Here is a 21538-nt window from a genome sequence, read left to right as displayed (position 1 = left end):
CCTTCAGCTCAGGTCATGATCCCGGGGTCCTGGGATCGAGCCCCACATCGGGCTCTCTGCTCAGCAGGAGCCTGCTTCCTCCTCTCTCTCTGCCTGCCTCTCTGCCTACTTGTGATCTCTGTCAAATAAATAAATAAACAAAATCTTAAAAAAAAAATAGAGTTACTTCTCCCCCTCAAAAAAAAAGAGAGAGAGAAAGAAAAAGACTCACACCCTGACAACTACCTTCATTCACAATGCTTTCTACTTAAACCATGATGGGAGAAATAAATAAAAGCAGAGAAGGGCCACTGCTTTTAAACATTTCACAACAATCCAGATGGTACTTCTAGTCTCTGCTCATGTTTTACAACACTGAATCAAGACAAGACATAGATTTGTCTTTTAATCATAGATAATGTGCATTTACTCACCGAAGGACTTAAGATGTCTGCGTTTTTATTTTGTAGTATTTCTAAGACTGTGTCCATTAAATGCAAGCAAAAAAGGAAGAAGCCTTGGCAGAACAAAAGGGATGCACACTTGATGGTCAGATCGATTTTAAATATTATTCATGGCGTATAGCCTAGTCCGTGCTCTAGCTCCATGACTTGGGCTTTGTTGGTCTTCTGCTGCTCTGCTACACATTTGCTAATGGATCATCCAGATTGGGAGCCCTTAACAAAGCCTGGATTGATAATGGAACCGTGCAGATCTGCAGTGCTGGGGTACACTTATCTTTCAAAATATCTAAACATATTTTTCCCACTTCTCTACATTAGGATGATAAACTTTGGTCATGAAACATACTTTAGAGGCTGCCATCAGGTGTTCTTCTAAAAGAATAGTTCAAGTTTAAAAGTCCCTCCCTCAAAGGGGAAGTCCTGGGGGCCAGCAATGACCACATGAAAATCGTGGGTATTGTTCTCATCTGGTTCTGCTTTAATGCCAGGAACTGGTGGTGCCAGCAAACGTTGGGTTTCCTTGATAATCCTCGGGGAAGCCTGGCCATCTTGTCAGATCCCGAGTTTGGCCTCTGGTATCCACTCAAGGCAGTTTGTGTCTTGACTAGACTCATAACTTTGCATCTCCATACCCTCACATCCACCATTTCAAAGAAAATCTCAACTTAGTTTCAGCTATTTTAAGTAATATAAGCGTGTTTCACTAGGCATGACAATATGATTCCGATACTCAGTAATTTTTGGCCCTTTTTAAAAATTTATTTATCTGGTTTGATTCTAGTTGCCTTCTTATTTCCCTCTGGCCTTCCTAGAATGACTCTAGATCTGGAATATTCTAAAGCATTCCTTACTGCATATCTTCATGTTTTTACTGGAAGAAGTGGTGGTATGGGTAGCTATTTTCATTGCTTCCAGTGAACCCTGGTCTAGGCAAACTATGCAGACTGACTTTGAAAGAAACCAAACTCATTTTGATCCACCTTAAAATACACTGAACCCCTGAACATATCAGTTATAATTTAACACAGCAGCTTTCTCCATCCTGTGTTCTAGGGACGGCCAGGAAGTGGCTGTGGTTTACTTCCGGGATGGCTACATGCCGACTCAGTACAGTCCACAGGTTGGTATTTTGTTAGACCATTCTCTGCCTCCTAGGACCCACCACGTTCCTCAGAGACTGAGCTCAGGCATCACAACAACCTGGGTTTTTCCCTGAGCCCTGGCCTCAGTGATCCTCAGGGAAATTACAGGTGGAACCTCCTATTCTCCCATAAGTTTTTTTGCTACCTCTCATTCTCTATAAACACACTGTCTTCTAGAATCTGAATCCTCAGGAATCCATGTTGCTTCAGCCTTTCATACTGTTTCTAGGGATGTGCTGGCAAATGTCATGTTTCTCAGGGGGAGAGCCCCAATTTGTAGCATTTAGTGATTTCTGTGGTATACTCCCATTGTGGCCAATTTCAAGCTAACCAACTTAACATTTCTGGGCAGAGTTAAAAGGAGATGGGTACAATCAGCTCTGGCTAGCTAATGCAAACCAGTTCCACTGTACCACCGAACATTTCCTTCCTGCCAACTCTTACTTCTCTTTTATTTGTGTCAGAATATTTTTTTTTCTGTCCATTCATGTTAATGACAATAATGATATCACCTTATCTTGCTATCATACCATGTGGCTTCAAAATTACATTCCACATCCATTATTTGCTTTAATCCTTACAACCACTGTGTGAGGTATATAATTATCCCCATCATACAGATAGAGAAACTAGGGTTTGGAGAGATGCAGAGGCTTATCTAATATTCCACAGATTCCCAGGCTTTCTGATTCTCAGCCCAGAGGCATTTCCAGTATATCATTATTCTCCTCCTGCCCCAAATCCACAGCATGGAGAAGCTAAGAAGCTCTGCTTTCACTTAGGAGAAATAAGTTAGAAAATACCATGAGCGGCATGATAGGGATCAGGAGACTTTGGCTTTGCCTCTGTTATGACCATAGGCAGGTTCCAGACCCTTTCTGGGCTCAATTTCTGTAAGTTGAGGAACTCAAAAAATTGAGGGAGCTCCTTCCAGATGTCTAATTCTTTGAATATAGGATTCTCCCTAAGGCCTGGTTGTATAGGAAGCAGCTCCGTAGAGGTGGAAGCTCTGTAGAAGGTCCTTTCCTCTAGAAAGTGGTTAGGAGTGGGGGGAACTTGCCAACTAGAGAAGACAAAAACTGTCCATTGGGAAAATGGATCCAGGCTCCAGGAGAGGGCGTAGAGGAAAGGGCCAAAGAAAACTTTAAAAAGAGAGAAGAGGTTGAGCTAACAGGGAAAGGAACTTGAGCATAAGGAGGAGGAGATTTTAAGGGAATTGAGAAACTCAGACCAGGTGTAGAATATGAAGATGAAATCTGCAAGGCTTAGTGACTTGCTAGGTGACCTCAGGAAAGCCCCTGCTCATCTATGAATTTTGCTTCCTTGTTCCTAACATAATGGAGTACTTCTTTGGGTTTATCTCGGATGTTCTGGGCACCTGTAACTCTGCCTGGAACAACAAAGGTAGCTGAGATTATTAGTGAAGACCAGGCAAGGGGGTGGAGGTGGACTGATTGTATCAAAGGGAGGACAGTGTGGGTGGGGGTGGGTGTTGTTCCTCAGGCCTTAGCCTTCATCCTGCTGTGGGCAGTTTGATGTGGTCTGGAGTTAGGGACAGGCTATCCCTCCACTGTCAGAATGGGGACTAGAGCTGGGAGGCATGGTCCTCTGCTGTTAACCTGCCTCTGAAGCCCCAAACTCCTAGAAGCCACAGAACTTCTTACCTGCCTCTCACACCCCAAATTCCACAGCACATACAGCCTATGATTATGCACCTGCAGGCCTTTGCTCTTATTATTCTGCTAATCTGAGTACGCCTCCCTATTGAGTCTGACCTGTCTACCTGACTACTCAGATTTCACTTCGTTAAACAATAGCAAATAATTGTTGAGCATTTACAAAGCTCCAAGCACTGTGTTTTAGACACTGGGGATACAATAGGAAATAAGACAGACAACAAGGGCCGGAGCTCACATTTTGGTCGGGGAGATAGTCATCAGAAAGTAAGCAAAAATAGAAAAAAAAATTGTTTTCTAGTTGAGGGAAACTCTTTGAATAAAACAGTAGGGTGAAAAGATAGAGAATTATGGGGAAGCCCACATTAAATAGGGTAGTTTCAGCTGAGACTTAAGGATGAGAAGGATCCAGCCATCCACTGGAAAAGCCAAAAGGAAAAGAATTCCATGCAGAAGGGAAAGCAACAAATGCAGAGGTGGAAATGGTATTTGTGTGTTTGGCCTGTGTGACCGGACTATGAGAATGGGATGGAGGGATGTCAAGAAACTGACATGGTTGAAAGAGGGCAGGAGGCAGATCCCGAAGGTTCTTATAGTCTGTGGTGAGGAATTTGGATTTTATTTGGAGTACATTAGGAAGCTAAATTCATACACAAGTGCTCCCCCTCTTTCAAACCTCTTCATCCATTTTTCTATACCCTTATGCCTTTTGTTACTTCCCTTTTAATAGTCATGCACCATTGTGCTAAACTGTGAGCTCCCAGAAGGCAAGAATCCTACATATTGGAAGAATCCACATCTGTCTCCCAAAGATGTTGTGGTGACCCTGGGAGATAATGAAAGTGAAAAAAGAAAGCATGATACCTGGCACCTGACAGATGCTCGACAAAGGTCAGCCAAAGTAAAATAAGTAGAATTTCTTTTGTTTTCTTCCCTCTGCAGAACTGGGAAGCACGCTTGCTGCTGGAGAGGTCACGTGCTGTCAAATGCCCAGATATTGCCACCCAGCTGGCTGGGACAAAGAAGGTGCAGCAGGAGCTGAGCAGAATGGGCGTACTGGAGATGCTGCTCCCTGGCCAGCCTGAGACTGTGGCTCGCCTCCGTGCCACCTTTGCTGGCCTCTACTCACTGGACATGGTGTGTGGGTAGCCTCTTTCTCCTACTGCAGGCTTCCCAGGTGGCAGGAACCCAGAACCCAATGTGTTGGGGAGGCTAGAGCTGGTAGTGGGCTAGACTTGGGTTAGTGATGCTGTGTGAGAACCCCTAGAGCCCTGGGGAGGGGGGCTGGAATCCATTGTGAGCTCATCAGCAAAGGGGAAATGGGGTAGGAGGTGGAAAGGGGAAGGAGCTGAGCTGGACAGCAAGATTTGGGGAGTGTCTGTATGGGCTTTCCAGGCCTTCTGCTGCGGAGCCATGAACAAGCCAGAGGAAGCTTGTTCTCATTGTATTTGCTGCTTTAGGGGTCTTGTTGGGGGTCACATCCAGACAGTAGCATCTAGTCGGAAGGGGCTATCACTCTTCCCTTTCCTGCTCTTCCTCTGATGCTCCTCTGCATAACCAGGACTGCCTCTGGTCTAGAACTGCTGGTGATTGCTCTGTTGCCTCCTGCCAGGGTGAAGAAGGGGACCAGGCCATTGCTGAAGCCCTTGCTGCCCCTAGCCAGTTCGTGCTAAAGCCCCAGAGAGAGGGTGGAGGTAAGTGCTTTCACCTTTGTAGCACTGCTCAGTGGAAGGGGGCTAGCAGGCTGTTACCAATGCCAATTGGCACTTGCTATGGACAGAGTCCCACACTCTGGGGGACACAGGAGGAACTGACACAGGCCCTCATCTTGGACAGTGTCCCAGGAGACCCTGTGATCAAGTGCTATTGAGCACAGGGAAACCTGACTAACATAATTGGAGGGTTTGGACAAATTTGGTCTGAGATGCCTGTGGCTAAACGGTGGCGAAGTGGGATAGGGCAAATCAGGAGGTTGGATGTCTTCCTGCCTGTTTTGAACTCCTTGAGGGCAGGGATCATGGCTGCCTCACACACCCAGAGAAGATGAGTTTTGATCTTGGTCTTAAAGGATAAGGAGGAATTAACCAGGTGGGAAAGGAAGGAGAACATTCCATACAGAAGCAGCCTCAAGTAGAGGCACTGGTCCATGGAAGTCTATGTTTGGGGATTGATGAGTAACTGGTAAGGCTGGGGTATAGCATGAGAGATGGGAGGAGGCAGAGACTTGGGCTACAAAAGATGTTTTGAGACATCATTATGAAGGATATTGAAAATATATAAGAAATTGGATTTCATCCTGAGAGTGCTGGGAGTCCATTAGAGAGTTTTAAGGAGGGAAGGGACACATGATTGATACAGGATCAATGTTTCAACCATAGTGGAGCTTGTCCTGGATGAGGGGAGACCTTGGTAACAGAGACCACAGAGGAGGCTGGTATAATTTTCCAGAAGAGAAATGCAGAGGCCTGGGCTAGAGCTATGACATTGTGGAGTACAGACTGAAGAGACATGTCTGAGCTAGTGACATGTAGTGGAGAGGGAGGAGTTAAATATGACTCAGGAATGCCTTTCACCTGATTGGCAGTAGGAGGATTCAGGAGGGGGCAGGTTCAGGCAGAAGTAATTAGTTCTATTTGGACATGTTGAGCTTGTTTTGGGAGCCCATGGGATATCCATGCGATGTCTAGAACAGTGAACTTAAGTTAAAGATTTGGGAGTTGACAAGTCATAGAATAATAGATGGAGCCTTAGAAGAGATCGTCAAAAAAAAAAAAAAATTATGTACATAGAGCAGAAAACAAGGGTGGCAGATGGATTCCTTGGAAATCCCAATATTTAAGAGGAGCAGGAGTCAGTGAGTTAAGGAAAGCCATAAGCAGGTAGGAGGAGAACTAGGACAGGATAGTATGGTGGAAGGTGTGTTTGCTCGTGTAAGAACTCGCCTGTTAAAGTGACATTCCCTCCTTGGGAACCAGGCCTGCCCTGCTTCACTGAGCTGGTGTCAGAAACTAAGGCTGCTGCCTTGACCACAGAAGTGGGGACGCAGAGTGGAGAAGGTAGGCAGAGGATCCAGGGTGACTGCCCAGTGCCATTGCAGGTAACAACCTATACGGAGAGGAGATGGTACAGGTCCTGGAGCGGCTGAAGGACAGCGAGGAGAGGGCCTCCTACATCCTCATGGAAAAGATCGAACCTGAGCCTTTTGGAAATTGCCTGCTGCGGCCTGGCAGCCCTGTCCGAATGGTCCAGTGCATCTCAGAGCTGGGCATCTTTGGGGTCTATGTCAGGTAAGCCAATCAAGAGGGTCTCCTCCTTGTCAGAGGGTCAGCCAAGCAAACCTGGAGGAAGCAAAGGACAGGGAATAGGAATCCTGGGCTTCAGTCCCAGCTCTGCCAGTCCCTAGCCATGTTACCTGTTTCCGTAATTAATAAATGAAGTCAGGCACCCAAGACCATCCCACATCACAGGGCTATCAAATGGAGCCCAGATGGGAAGTGTTTTGTAACTATAAAGGAAATTATAAGTAGTATCAAGATGGATGAGAAAGGAGCCTTGGACTAGAAGGAGACCAAAGAGAAGAAGAGAATTTGGGTCCAGTTTCCAGGCCACCAGAGATTCTGCGGAAAGGTAGGTGGGGCCAGCTAGAGGATAATCAGTGCCTTCGAAAGGCTGAGTGGCCCCTGGGTTTGGATTTGAGCACTAAAGAATCAGGAAGAGAAGACTGCTTGGGAATTTGTAAGGAATAGTTCCTGGTCCCTTAAACCACTTCCTGCAAAATTTGTCCTTCAAGATCAAGCAAGGTAGGAATGGCAGATCCTACCATGCTCTTGACCATAGCTTTCTCTCTATGTAATCTTTCCCTCTAACCACTTATAGCAGCTCTGCCCGCCACTTCCCGCCCAAACCTACCACCACAGCCATCTTAAGAGAGAGGTAGAGAAGGAAACTTATAGCTACAGAACATGAAATGTGAGCCTGGGATCATGCTAAGTGCTTTTCCTGCTTTATTTAATCCTTGTGACCATCTTACAGAGTGAGAGGTTTTAACTCTATTTTAAATTGAGGAAATTGATATTTAGAAGGGCTGAGTGACTTGCTCAAAGGCTCAGAGCTAGTAATTTCCCAGCAAGGACACAAATCCAAATCTGATTCTAAAATCCTAGCACTTCCTTGGATGTAGTCAGTCACTCATACACTGCTCACGTGGGACCAGGGAAGGTTTTGGGTGTGTGGGCTGTCTTGGTAATGGAGTTGTGTGTCTCCTGCCCCCATTTCTATAGACAGGGAAAGACACTTGTGATGAACAAGCACGTGGGACATCTGCTTCGAACCAAAGCCATCGAGCATGCAGATGGTGGTGTGGCAGCAGGAGTGGCAGTCCTGGACAACCCATTCCCTGTGTGAGGGCACAGCCAGGCCTGCCCAGACTTGACTTCACTCAAGAGACCTTATATCCCTTGTACTTGTCATTCCTCTCCTAGCCCCTCTGAGGGGCTTCCCTCCCTGCACCTTGGGAGGGCTGGTCTCTTCAGTTCACAGAAGGATGAATGATGAGTACCTTCCCCCAGCTTTCCCATCTGAGGACCAGAAAAGCTGTGTTTCCCTTAGGTGAGATCTAGAGGCTCCTAAATCCTATGAGTGTGGGTATAGCTGAAAGGAAGCTGATTTGAGCTAAGGGTCCATAACCCTGCCACCCTCCTCTCAACCCCTCGCCAGCCTTTCCAGCATGTTCCAGTGTTTGATCTAGAATAGGACTGAGAGGTAGGAGGAGGGCAGTGAAGGGGCATAGCCTTTCCCCACTGCTGCCTTAAATAAAACTACATTGCTGATTCTGTGATTCCTTGGTTTACACATTTGGTGGGGTCGGCACACTTAGAGAGGATTAGAGCAGGAGAAATGATCTGGCTATCATCAGAGTCTCCCTAGCCCCAGACCGTAGGAGAGAACCCTGAAGTTCCAATCCTTAGTCACTCACTAATGCTCCCACAGGGTCATAGAAAATAATGCAGCTGTGATGGGACATCACAGGCATGAACTGGCGTCATTTGCTTTCCTGCTTAGTTCAGGAGCTTGCCAAAGGGCCTATGAGTGAAACCCCCTGCCTGCAGATGCCCAAACCAGAAGTTCTGGAAGGAGGATATTGGGACTATTCCTTAGGAAAACCACTCCCCTTCCCATCCACCACACAATTCAGAGCAGCTAGTAAGTATACAGTCTGTAAGATACCTAAGAAAACAAGTTACCACCTTTTTAAGGTCATAGACTTTATTCCTACAATCAGAGCCTGGGCATGACTGGTGCAAGAAAAGAAGAGTTTCGTCTGAGAGTATCTCTTATGGGCAGGACTGTTCATGGAAGGGTGGGAACAGAGGACAAGGAAGACAAGTTCTTCTGGCCCTAGGAACAAAACACATTTATTCCAGCAAAGAAGCAGGTAATCTGAAAACCGTCTGGAAACAGCCTGTCTGCACATCCCCTGAAGCAAATGGGTAGACAGACACTGCCATCTGGCACAAAAGAGAATTCAGATCTAGAACAGAAGCAGCAAAATATTTAAAAAAATAATAATCAATTGTTTTGGGACACACAGACAGGTGTTTCGAAGGGCAAATGCATACCCAGGGTAAGTACTGGTGCTTCCTGAGAGAGCTGATATAGGATTACAGCGCTGCCTCCCTGCTTCAGTCTAGACCCTCACTTGCCCTCTGCATACTTAACTTGGGTAAGGGACATGACCTTCGTGTCCCTGTTCTGGGCTCCAAGGGCTCTTGCAGTCTAGGGGCACAGCAATCTGAGGCTAAGCTGGGCCGCGCCTCATCTATCTAGGAGCCACAGGAGGTTGCCTCCACCCAAGGGCAAAGCTGGTCCTCGGTCCCAGACAGCTGGTCAAGGGAGGTGGTGTGGGTCAGCACTGGCCCTCAGCACTCCTGGGTGGGGGCAAGGGGAAGATGGGCAACACTTTGGAAAGCCAAGCAGGGAGAAGCCTGGGTAAAGGGCAGGTCTCGTTTACTGGATGGTCAGGCAGCGGTGGTTGAAGAGCTGGCAGATGACAGTTGGGTCAGCCACAGTAGAGGTGTCCCCCAGGTCGTGGTCATTCTGAGCAATCTTCCGAAGCACCCGCCTCATGATTTTCCCTGGGGGACCACAGAATTCTGGTTACCTGGTAATAGCACTGACCCACTCCAGCTTTGCCAAAAAGGCTTCCATCCACACACACTCCACCACCACTAGGCCTTGGCCAATCCCAAGCCCAATCCCTTGAGGCCTCTGAACATACCTGAGCGGGTTTTAGGCAAGCCAGGTGCATTCTGGATATAATCCGGAGTGGCAATGGGGCCAATCTTTTCTCTAACTGTAACCAAGAAATCATTAAGCATTTCCTCAGTACCCTTAGCTCCGCTCCCAAAACCAAAGTAGAGATGGCTTTGTTCCCCACCTATTTCCTCTTCAAGGCCCTGCCCACAGAGTAATTTTTACAATCACTGCCTGTCTTTCTCTCTTTTTAACACATTGTCTTTTACTCTCCCGTTTTATTTTAATCTACCTTCATGGAACTCAGACTCTAAGAATCAGCCTGCTAGAGTTTAAAATCCCACTTTACTAGCAGTGTGGCCTTGGGCAAATGATTGAATTTCTCTGAGCCTCAATTTCTTCATCTTTAGGATGAGAGTAACAATAGGATCTATTTCACAGCGCTGATTATAGGGATTCAATGGATTAATGCATTTAAAGTACTTAGCCCAGTGGTAGCACAGAGAATTCTATAAATGTCAGCCATTAGTATCCTAGTGGAGAGACTAGTGGAGACTGAGTGGGAAGAGGACAATCAGCCCCTAAGGCCCCCTGGGATCCGTTCGTAGTTTGCAGCTTGCTCTAGCCTCTCCCCAACACCTTGCTGTGGTAACTGGGTCGTCAGGTCAGACCCTACAGTTCCTGCTTAGGGATGCTCCTCACTCTGCTTCTTGAGCTCCTCGGTGAGGGTGGGGCTGAAGGTGTAGCCATCGCACAGGGTGACAAAGCAGTAGAGGCATTCGCCCTTCACAGGATGAGGGTGGCCGACCACAGCAGCCTCTGCAATGGCCTCATGTTCCACAAGTGCCGATTCTACCTCCGCTGTGCTCAGCAGATGTCCTTGTCAAGGGAAAGCAAGTGCCATGAGAGAGATCCCAGCCTCTACCCCAGCCCCTGTTCCATCTATGCCTCCAAGGCAGTCTTGGTCTGGTCAAATGGGGAAGCCCCTTCATTCATTCCTCACATGACCTGCTTCAGTGGTCCCACCAACCCAGCTCCCCTCCTTTAGGCACATTCCAGTGTTTATCACTCCTCCTCCAAATCCTGTATCCAGAACTGAATGCTGCACTCCAGGCACGGTTTGTCTAGAGGACACCCTGGCTGGCTCGGAATGCTTTGGCTGGGACTTGCTGGGAGAGTAGTTTTAACAAGAAGGAGAAATTGGGGCGCCTGGGTGGCTCAGTGGGTTGAGCCTCTGCCTTCGGCTCAGGTCATGATCCCAGGTTCCTGGGATCGAGCCCCGCATGGGGCTCTCTGCTCAGCTGGGAGCCTGCTTCCTCCTCTCTCTCTGCCTGCCTCTCTGCCTACTTGTGATCTCTGTCTGTCAAATAAATAAATAAAATCTTAAAAAAAAAAAAAACAAGAAGGAGAAATGGTCCCTGGCCCTCACCAGATACATTTAGCATGTCATCAATCCTGCCAGTGATCCAGTAATAGCCATCCTGGTCCCGCCGGCAGCCTGGAAAGAGAAGAAATGCACAATGTAATAAATATCCCACAGTAGGATACACGACCCACATCACCAAACTGCTACACTAATAGCCCCCTAACAAGTCTTCCTGCTTCTGAACTTGCCAATGTGGTAGCCAGGTTCCAAGAGATCAACACAGATTTCCACTTTCTGATATTCAGACTCCTCTGTAGTCCTCTTTCTCATTGTACTAGGGTTAGTCTGTGTAATCAGTAGAATTTGGCAGAAGTGATGGTATGTCATTTCTTAAATTAGATTCTAGAAGACACTGTGGCATTCTCTCGGATGATCTGCTCTGGGGGAAGTCAGTTGCCATGTCATGAGTAACCCTATGGAGAGGCCCATGTAGTGAAGAACTGAGGGCTCCTGCCAACGGCCACATGAGAGTGAGCTTGGAAGTGTATCCTCCAGGCTTAGTCAAACCTTCAAATGACTGTAGCCTCAACCAATAGCTTCACTGCAATCCATGAAAGACTCTGCATGAGAACAACTGGCAAAGCCACTCACAAATTCCTGATCCTCAGAAACTGTATGAGATAATTGTTTTTTAAGCTGCCAAGTTTTGGGGTGATTTTTTTCCATGGCAATAGATAATTAATACACCCACCTAAGGTCTGTTCTCCATAAATCAAAGTTATTTTCTAAACAAGAAATCAGTTCTTTTTTTTTTTTTTTTTAAAGATTTTTTTTATTTATTTTTATTTATTTGACAGAGAGATCACAAGCAGGCAGAGAGGCAGGCAGAGAGAGAGAGGAGGAAGCAGGCTCCCTGCTGAGCAGAGAGCCCGATGCGGGACTCGATCCCAGGACCCTGAGATCATGACCTGAGCCGAAGGCAGCAGCTTAACCCACTGAGCCACCCAGGCGCCCAAGAAATCAGTTCTTATCACTTCCCTGCTTACAAGCCCTAAAGATCCCCCCCACTGGACACAGGATAAAATCCAAAGTCCTCCCTGTGGCCCACAAGGCCCCACATTATCTACCTCTCCGACTTCAGGTAACATTCTTCCCTTTGCTCACTACACATCAGCCATACAGACTTTCAGTCTGTTCCTCAGACATTTCAAGTTCATGTCTCTGCACAGAATACTCACAGATTTTTCCCATGCCTGGCTTCCTTCTCACCCTGGAGGTCTCTGGTCAAATATCACTGAAGTGAAGACGCCTTCTCTCACCATCCCATGTATGGTGGCCATTCCTTCAGACATTCTTTATCAAACTGTTACCTATTTGTTTTTCTTCATAGCACTTGTCAGCAAGATAAGCTTATAACTTGTTTGCTGAATTTACTGTCTGTCTTCCCTTACTAGATATAAGCTCCATGGGAACAGAGACCTTGCCTACCTTATTCATGGTAATATCCCCCGAACTTAGATCAGTGCCTAGACATAGTACATGCTCAATAAAAAGCTATGCGTGAATGGATTGGTGGACAGGGATGCCTGGGTGGCTCAGTGGGTTAGAGTCTCTGCCTTCGGCTCGGGTCATGGTCTCAGGGTCCTGGGATCAAGCCCCACGTCAGGCTCTCTGATTGGCAGGGAGCCTGCTTCCCTTCCTCTCTCTCTGCCTGCCTCTCTGCCTACTTGTGATTTCTGTCAAATAAATAAATAAAATCTTAAAATAAATAAATAAATAAATAAAATCTTAAACAAACAAACAAAAAAAGAATGAATGGATTGGTGAACAGAGTCATGGGCAAACATAGGCTCCACACATGAGGATGCATATGACATAGTAATACACATTGCTACATGCCCCATTTCTTTTAGCACAGGAATGGTGGAAAGAAGAACCTCTTTCCTCATATATCACATCAGGTTGCACCATGGTGAGACCCTCTATGCAACACTCATTCCTGCTCTTACAGTCTTCTCTATAGCGCTACCTGGATATTAGACACTGACACACAGAATATGTTCCTCTGTTTTTCTTCCCACCAACCAATTCTTCCTGAAAATGGAAGGGTAAGGTACATGTCAAGGAGGGAGATACGGGAAAGGGATAGCCAAGACTCACCATCTCCTGTTACATAGTAACCAGGAAACTTCTTGAAGTAGGTGGCCTCAAAGCGTTCATGGTTCCCATAGACTGTGCGCATGATTCCTGGCCAGGGCTGCTTGAACACCTAAGGAGTGGGAATGGCACAATAGTGCATCAGCTATACTGTCTCACTTTAAGACAGGGGCTGGAGACACTGTCACACTCACAGGCTGGACAATCACAGTTTTGTCCAACCTGAGAAGAAATTGCCTGAATGTCCTTCCTGAGAAGTAGGACAAAGCACAGGCTTTGGAGATAAATAATCCAGACTGAGAATCCTCGCTCTGCTACTAACTGTGTGACCTCGGGTTAGTAACTTTACCTCTCTAAGCTTCAGATCTTCTGTAAATCACAGAAAATATTCTCAACCTCCCAAAGCTATTGTGAGGATTGGATTAATGGTATGTGGAAATTGCCTAGTACAATGTTCTGTTAGTGATAAGCATTTAGTAAATTTGAGTCTCCTCAGGAAACCAAGTCCAGTTTGATAAAAATGAAAATAGTCATATAAATGTGAATAATTATTGGGACACCTGGTGACTCATTTGTTAAGCATCTGCCTTTGGCGCAGGTCATGGGATAGAGCCCTGCATCAGGCTCCCTGCTCAGCAGGAAGTCTGCTTCTCCCTCTCCCACTCCCCATGCTTGTGTTCCCTCTCTGTCAAATAAATAAATAAAATCTTTTTTAAAAAGTGAATAATTGGGCGCCTGGGTGGCTCAGTTGGTTAAGCGACTGCCTTCAGCTCAGGTCATGATCCTGGAGTCCTGGGATCGAGTCCCGCATCAGGCTCCCAGCTCCACGGGGAGTCTGCTTCTCCCTCTGACCTTCTCCTCGCTCATGCTCTCTCTCACTGTCTCTCTCTTCTCTCAAATAAATAAATAAAATGTTTTAAAAAAAAAAAAAAATAAAAAAAAATAAAAAGTGAATAATTATTGCTCCAATCAATAATGTCCTGTGGTAGAAGATTGAAGAGACAGATGAAATTCTAGGCTAAGGTCAGAAGGTGTGGATTTAACTCTTGTCCTTGTTACTAACTAGCTCTTAGTAAAAGTAAAGTGGGATAGAAGTGGAAGGTGGGGGCTGATAATCTTACTCCAAGTACTAACATAGAAATCACAACAGCTAACATTTGTTAAACACTAACTCTCAGGTTCTATGCTAAATCCTTCAAATGGATTATCTAATTTAATCAATCTAGCAACTTGAGAAGAAAAAGGTACTATATAGCCCTATTTTATAAATGAAACTTAGATTCAAAGGGGTTGGCCAACCTATCTGAGGTGACAGAAGAGGCAGATCTAGGATTTGAACCCAACCAGCCTGACTCTGGAGCCTGTATGATTTTCTACTATGTTATGAAGACTCCTTTCACACTAGAATGTTTGTCAAAGGAAGAATTAGCACTAAGTCTTCAGACCCAAAAAGGCATCATTAGGAATCTTTGAGCAGAGCCCTTAAGAGCCGAAGTGGGCCAAAAGGCAGAGAGGCAGGCTAAATATCCAGAAGATTTCCTCCAGGGTCTCACAGAGAATAAACCCTCAACCATGGAGCTTTAGCCACAAGCACCTACCAGAAGAAATTAGGTTCTAAACTCTGAAGCAAAGTACAGCATCCCTTGCTGTACTCTTTCCTCCCAACTCCTCAAAGACATCCAAGGGTCAGGACCTCACCAGGTAGCCTTCAGCTTCACCTTCCAACTCTTCCCCAGACTCATTCAAAATTGCAGGAGCTACACCAAAGAACGGGAAGGTCTAGAAACAAACAGGAGACAGGACTCAAGGAGAGGAATGAGGCAACTGTGACTCAACTCTTTACCTCTCCCAGGGACCCTCAGATCCCCAGGTTCCTCAAACGTATTAGTCTAGTCCCCAACCCTCTACCTAGGCCCCGAGACTCTTACTCCTGTCTAGCCCAAGACCAGCCAAGGGAACCTCACTCACAGCAGAACCAGGCTTCATGGGTGTGGCACCAGGGAGGGGAGTCAGCATATGGCCACCCTGTGGAAGTCAGAAATCAGGGTTTTGAGTCAGTCTTCCCACACTGTCCCTCAGCCCCAGCCTTCTGAATCCTTTACTCACTGTCTCTGTCTGCCAGAAGGTGTCCACGATGGAACAGCGCTGGGCACCTACCACCCGGTGGTACCACAGCCAGGCCTCAGGGTTAATGGGTTCACCCACTGTGCCTAACACCTGTAAGGATGCCCGGCTATGCCTTGGGCAGGGGAGTGGGAAGAAAGGAAAGCTCTGAGTACCACTGGGTACCAGGAAGACATGCCCCAGGCTCTTCTGCCCCTTGCCCTATTCCAGGCCAAAGAGTTGAACAATGGAATGGAAAAGACTGTACACAGAGGCCAGCACCTAGCTCTGAGGGACACTCTGAGGGGCAGCAGCTGGGAAGGGGTCTCACCGGTTGACAGGCTCATCTCCAAACTTCATAAGCAGGCGGATAGCCGTGGGTGCTGTGTAGAACTTGGTCACCTTGTACTTGTCCACGATGCTCCACAGGCGGCTCACATCCGGGTATGTGGGAATCCCCTCAAACTGACCCCAGTGAAGGTTGGTCATTCCCAGTCCTTCCCAACAGTCCCTTACTTCCTCTGTCATTGCCCTTTCTGATACACCCATGTCTTCACTCCCTTACAGACAAGCCAACAGACCTTCCCAGTCAGTATATACAACCCCTCAGAATTTCTCTTTCTCCAGGGAACAGGTCATTGTGTAAGTCCCTGTGTCCCTAGACCAAATGGCCTTGGGAGACTGTCACCCAGGATCATCTTGTCCTCCCCTAAGTAGGCCAAGCAGCCATGGGTCCCAGCTCCCTTCTCACCAAAACACTGGTGGCACCATTGGCCAGTGGCCCATAGGTGACGTAGGAATGGCCGGTGATCCAGCCAATGTCTGCTGTGCACCAGAACACATCCTCCGCGTGGAAGTCAAACACGTACTTGAAGGTCGTAGCCACATAGAGCATGTAGCCTCCAATAGTGTGTACCACACCCTGCAGAAAGAATAGGGCCTTAGCTTGGGGACTTGGGCTCACCCCCACAGACCACCAAATGTAGGCTGGGCAGAGCAAGAAGATCCTCTTCATGGATTCTGGCCCTGCCAGCCCCCACCCCTAGCATCCATCTCCTATCCCCTTTTCTCCATGTTCCCATCTCACACACGATACACATGCAAAGTCATCATTCATATCCACACCCTAAGATGGTATTTCTGAGCCACCTGAAATACTCTCATACACACGAACAGAAATTCACTTCTAAACCCTACACAGTACACACACATGCACACTTGCCTTGGGTTTGCCTGTGGAGCCACTGGTGTATAGGATGAAGAGTGGGTCCTCAGCGTCACACCATTCAGGCTCACACTCATCCTCTGCCTCTTGCATGAGTTCATGCCACCACAAGTCAACCCCTTGGTTCCAGGAGATCTGCAGGGTTAGGAAGACAGGAATGGGCAGGGAAGAACTGTGAACAGCTCAAGACAAGAGCCCAGATATACCTACCTGGCACCAGGAGCTGGAGAAGTACTGCCAGGTGGAGGTGCTGAGAGGCGGAGGAGAAATGTGAGGGTGAATGTGACAGAGAACGGGCAGAACAGCAGGCTTCCTGGGTACTCCTCACTCGGCTCCAGAGCTCCCCTTATGTAGCCTCAGGCTGAGGAGGACACCTTGGTTGGTCCCTTCTCATCCTTTAGTTCTTAGCTTAAATGTCACCTTCATTGAAGGGCCTTCCCTGAACAGTATTTGGTAGATTCCTAAACCCGCCCTCACCCTTGCTATTATTCTTGACCATTACACCCTATTTTCTTCCTATACGGTACATATTTCTAGTTATTTAGTTGTTTGCTTAATTACTATCTCCCCAACTAGATTGTGGGGAGTCTTTTTCTTTCTTTCTTTTATTTTTTTTTCTTTATCCCCAACACCTAGCAAAGTGCCTGGCACTCAATACACACTCTAAATTTTTGGGGGTGAATGAATATGCACACACAGGCCTACATACAAACATATGTACTTATGGTACTAGTGGCTTATCAGCAGGGATGCGGACACCACCCAATTCAGAAATGCAAGATTAGTCAGAGCCTGCAGGTGAAGCGGGCACCTAGCCCTGTTAGTACTGAGAAGAGTCAACAGCTTTTGGTCCAAGCACCTTTTCCTGAATGTCTAGACCTCATCCATATCTGCAGGTTCCTCCTACTCTAACTCCGCCCCTACTTTCACACCACTGGTACCAATGGGTTTCCCATAGAAATATTTGCTTAAAGTTCCATTCAGCAGAAACCCTGCTTTAAGGTGGTGGAAAAGGACCAATATGGACTTCTTCTCCCAGTAGAGGGAGGCCCCCCCTATACTAGAGTATCTTTGATAACTACTTTTATATCTATCATCCTGAAATTTTTCTAACCTCTCCTTGAAACTATTTTACTTTCCTAGTTATATCACCTTTTTGAACAGGCAGTTTTTAGAGTCTACTCTGTGCTGAGGAAAGGTGGGATTCCCTGAATGTCCCCCAAAATTGTGCTGGATCTCAATCCCAGTTCTGCCACTTTCTACCTGTGTAGGTCCTTGGGCAAGGCACTTTACCTCAAATCGGTTGTTTTTAAAATAAGGATAGTCAATCTTTCCTTAATGGTCTCACAGGATTTGGAGAACATCAAAAGAAAAAGGCATTACCTGAAAAATATCATACCTCAAATTGTCCTGTGGGGTGGGAAAGACTGACGAATGACAGAAAGGACAGAATTTAGTTCGGTTCCACTGAACTCCTCTAGGAAATAAATTCAAGGGTGTGGAAATAGGAACTGTCTGGGTTTGCTTTAGATGTTACAAAGCCCTTTATATTCATTAGCTTCTTGTATGTTCAATGGCCCTGGCTGGCAGGTAGACAGGATAATGTAAGAGAAACACCCTACTCCCATTATATGGCTATATACTCACTTATTGGGTAGATATTTGGTTAAAAAGCTCCAAAGTGTTAAACACATACCTTGATAAGTTACAAAGTGACTCTCCAACCACTCTCCTCTTTCTGTACTATCTGCCTCTTACTTTAGAGAATCTAAAGTATCTGGCACACAAACATCGTAAGAATGACAAGCCCAGGGGAGCCTGGGTGTTAAGTTGGTTAAGCATCGGACTCTTGGTTTTGCCTCAGGTCATCATCTCATGGGTTGAGGGATTGAGATTCAGCCCCATGTCGGGCTCAGCGTGGAGCCTGCTTGAAGATTCTCCCCCTCTGCCAACTCCCCCTCTGCCGCCCACTTACGGGCCCTTTCTCTCTCTAAAATAAAGTCTTTTTTTTTTTTTAAAGATTTTATTTATTTATTTGACAGACAGAGATCACAAGTAGGCAGAGAGGCAGGCAGAGAGAGACAGAGAAGAGGAAGCAGGCTCCCTGCGGAGCAGACAGCCTGATGCGGGGCTCAATCCCAGGACCCTGGGATCATGACCTGAGCCGAAGGCAGAGGCTTTAACCCACTGAGCCACCCAGGCGCCCTAAAATAAATAAAGTCTTTAAAAAAAAAAAAAAATGACAAGTCCAAACCAAGTGTGGGCACTATTAAAAAAAAAAGAAGAAAAAGAAAGGCGAGAAAGAGAAAACACTAAAACATACCCTATTTTTTTAGTGGAATAGCCATATGGGTGTACACATACATGGACACAGGGATACTTTTTTTTTCCTGCCAAATGATCTACTTGAGATGAGGGCCTTAATGTATGTAAGCAGAAGAGTGTCAATATTGCTTTGGGCAAATGGTCTGCAGTACTGGTTTGAATTGCCATAGAAAAGGCACTAGGTACATATAAGGGCAAAGCATAGTTATACTGTGGCAATGAGGGGATTCTTGTAATCTTATAAGATTGTTTCCTTTGTGAGTATGTGGGTGAGAAGGGCCAGTACCCCAGGTGTGGAACTGATAACCAGCACCAGAAAGTAGGGTGAGTTCAATTAGAGGTGCAGACATTGGTTCTGAATTGGGTGTGTGTCTATGAGGGCCCACAGCTTTGAACGAGGAAGATTTTAATTTACCGAAATAAGAACTGATTTGGCCTTTGTCTTTGGACCAGGATAGCTTCACAGAGGGCAATTGCCAGGTGTGAGATAATGAGGAAGCCCACAGGTGACATGATGGAAGAGAGTACCTCCAAATTGTGCTGGGCCCTACCTTAAAGAATGCTTAAGAATGATGGGATGTGGAGCTCTCTCAATATTTCTGTAGCTTTGACAGCAATTATCAGACAAACCTGGACTTTGTAACCCTATTCTTATGGTCTTTGGTTTTTTGATAACTGATTATTTTCACTTCCAAGAAACAAAAATCTAGGAGTCTGTGGCCTATAATTAATAATTATAGGAGTTTATTTATTTTATGGTTTCCCTTTTAGAAATGCCAGGCTGCCTGTTATGTTAAAAGCAATAAAAGCTAACATTTATAGAGCAGTTACTACATGACAAAAACCTTATATATACTGACAAAACCCTATCAGGTAGGTACAGTTATTATCCTTATTCTACAGATGGAGAAACTGAGGCAAGAGAGCTTAAGTAGCTTGTCCAAGCTTCCACAGTAGCAGGTGACAGAGCTAGGATTTGAACCCAGGTAGTCTGGCTCTAGAGTCTACACTCTAACCGCTGAGCTTGTTACATCTTTCAAGAGAAATGTCTTAGGTCTCTGCCTGACTTTTAAAAGGAAAATAATGTCCCCTGGGAATCAGAGCTGTCTCCACCATGCTATGAGAACAGAGAAAAAGGATTATATTTACCATTAGCTGAAGAGATTAACCATAGAAGATTTAGAGTAAGCCAGCCTATGAGAATGGTAAAATTCAGAGGAACAATGGGTTTTATGTTTTGTTTTTATAAAGGAAGTGGTTTTCTTTTAAGCATGTATTATCATCTCTCCACTGCTGATAAGGTAACTGAGATTCAGAGAGGAGAAATAACTTATTTGAAGACATACAGCTAAAAAATCATTCTCTGGACTCCAAGCCCAGCCTTTTGCTAGTCTAACCTGCTTTGAGTCCCCACTTAGAAATCTCACATCTTAGAAACACCTACAAAGTAAATTTTATTCAATCTAGCACTTAATTATATCAGAGTTTATGTGCAGTTTATAAATCCCAAAGTAATATATAAATGTATTTAAATGTATTTAGGAATCTTCCCTGTTATCCTGTATAAAACTGAGGTTTTTCATTTGTAATACATATATAACTCCCCAACTTGATGGTGAGTTCCCAAGGTCCAAATTCTGTCCCTCCTCTACTCACTCTCCTCCTATCTCCTAGGGCTCTGCCCCAGCTAAATACATAGTAAAAACTTTCTGACAAGTCACTTGGTCTTCTCTCCCACAAAGGTTCTGAACAGCAGGAGTGCACTGGGATGCCTGTTGCTACCCCTCTGAGATCCATGCTCTATGCCAGTTCGGAGGGGTAGCAATAGGCATTTTGTTTCATGACCCTTCAGAGTAACTTAGATGGCAGAGGACCCAGGGGCAGAAAGAAAGGAATTAGGTCTGGCAGCCACCTCAATGGGGAAAACAGGCAAAGAGCAGACAGAAACACAGACAAGCACGCAGAGCAGCAGTACCCAAGGCAGTGCAGAGGTGGATACCTGGGGCCAGATGCGCTTGGGTTTCTCTTTCAGCTTACCCTGTTAAGAGCCCACGGAAAGGGTGGTGAGCAGGGTCTGAGTATAGGGGAGTGGGAGGGAAGGGTCAGCATGTCCCAAGCATCTGCTGCCTCCTTTACTTTAGGCTCCCCTCCCAGCCTACATTTTCCTGATCTTGTCCCCAACCTCTATACACTCAGAACCCCTAATGCTGAGTGGGGTCTCCACAACCTCCCTAGGCTAGACTATAGCCTCTCTAGCTCTGTGATCCCTCAGGGCCCCTCAAGTCACAAATCTCAGGAACCTTTGTCCTTCTGGACCCTGGAGCTTTCATTCTTCATGCCCCTTAGACCTTTGGGCTTTTCCACCATTTCCACTAAAAGTGCTGGATCCGAAGTTAATAAGGGCCATATCTTGAGGGCCAAATCCTGATCCTTCTATGGTGGGACCATACAGGTAGCCCACCCCAAGACAGAGACCAGTACACATAGTCCCCCAAATCATCCCATTTCTTTCTTTCTTTCTTTCCTTCCTTTCTTTCTTTTTTAATTAAAGTATAGTTGACTAAGTCGGCCCATTTCTAACCTAAGCCCAAGCCCTGGGGATCCCTTGTACCCCTCAGGACACTCCAACTAGCATGGAGTCTCCCTTAAAGTCTAAGGGAGACTCATACTAAGTTCCCAAGATATGGGGGGCTCCCTAATGACATTCAAGGTCAAAGTCCCCCAGCTCCCTACCAGCCCTGCCAGGGGAAGCATTCCTAGGATTGCTCCCAGATGGTCTAAGTGTTATGATAAGGAAGCACAGCAAGAACCTCCTGGGCAGGAAGAGGGAGACAATCTGAGCCCAGAGG

The 21538-nt window shown here is 46.2% G+C and overlaps 2 protein-coding genes and 1 pseudogene across 4 annotated transcripts in view; 1 reads left to right on the top strand and 2 right to left on the bottom strand.

The window, feature by feature from the left end:
- The window catches only part of GSS (glutathione synthetase), a 29717-nt gene extending 21627 nt beyond the window's left edge, over window positions 1-8090 (top strand). Inside the window, exons 9-13 of the mRNA XM_047744101.1 lie at window positions 1497-1563; window positions 4204-4398; window positions 4874-4955; window positions 6359-6548; window positions 7542-8090. Coding sequence (XP_047600057.1) covers window positions 1497-1563; window positions 4204-4398; window positions 4874-4955; window positions 6359-6548; window positions 7542-7665 — 658 coding nt within the window. The 3' untranslated portion in view covers window positions 7666-8090. The remainder of the gene's footprint in view (window positions 1-1496; window positions 1564-4203; window positions 4399-4873; window positions 4956-6358; window positions 6549-7541) is intronic.
- LOC125108826 (ubiquitin-conjugating enzyme E2 N-like) lies at window positions 155-995 on the bottom strand (annotated as a pseudogene).
- A 418-nt stretch (window positions 8091-8508) lies between the features above and the next one.
- ACSS2 (acyl-CoA synthetase short chain family member 2) overlaps window positions 8509-21538 on the bottom strand; it is a 47725-nt gene continuing 34695 nt past the window's right edge. Inside the window, exons 8-19 of one of the 3 annotated variants that reach the window (XM_047744098.1) lie at window positions 20689-20727; window positions 16362-16499; window positions 15891-16061; window positions 15471-15604; window positions 15143-15275; window positions 15005-15061; window positions 14735-14815; window positions 13040-13148; window positions 10943-11011; window positions 10216-10392; window positions 9539-9613; window positions 8509-9395 (exon numbers count right to left, since the gene is read on the bottom strand). In XM_047744098.1, coding sequence (XP_047600054.1) covers window positions 9268-9395; window positions 9539-9613; window positions 10216-10392; window positions 10943-11011; window positions 13040-13148; window positions 14735-14815; window positions 15005-15061; window positions 15143-15275; window positions 15471-15604; window positions 15891-16061; window positions 16362-16499; window positions 20689-20727 — 1311 coding nt within the window. In that variant the 3' untranslated portion in view covers window positions 8509-9267. Of the gene's footprint in view, window positions 9396-9538; window positions 9614-10215; window positions 10393-10535; window positions 10715-10923; window positions 11012-13039; window positions 13149-14734; window positions 14816-15004; window positions 15062-15142; window positions 15276-15470; window positions 15605-15890; window positions 16062-16361; window positions 16500-20688; window positions 20728-21538 lie in introns of those variants that run through there. The other 2 variants (XM_047744099.1, XM_047744100.1) reach the window with 2 other exon arrangements.

This window comes from Lutra lutra, chromosome 9 (assembly GCF_902655055.1).
Source record: "Lutra lutra chromosome 9, mLutLut1.2, whole genome shotgun sequence".
NCBI lineage: Eukaryota > Metazoa > Chordata > Mammalia > Carnivora > Mustelidae > Lutra > Lutra lutra.
This window is presented reverse-complemented; position numbering and strand designations above follow the sequence as displayed.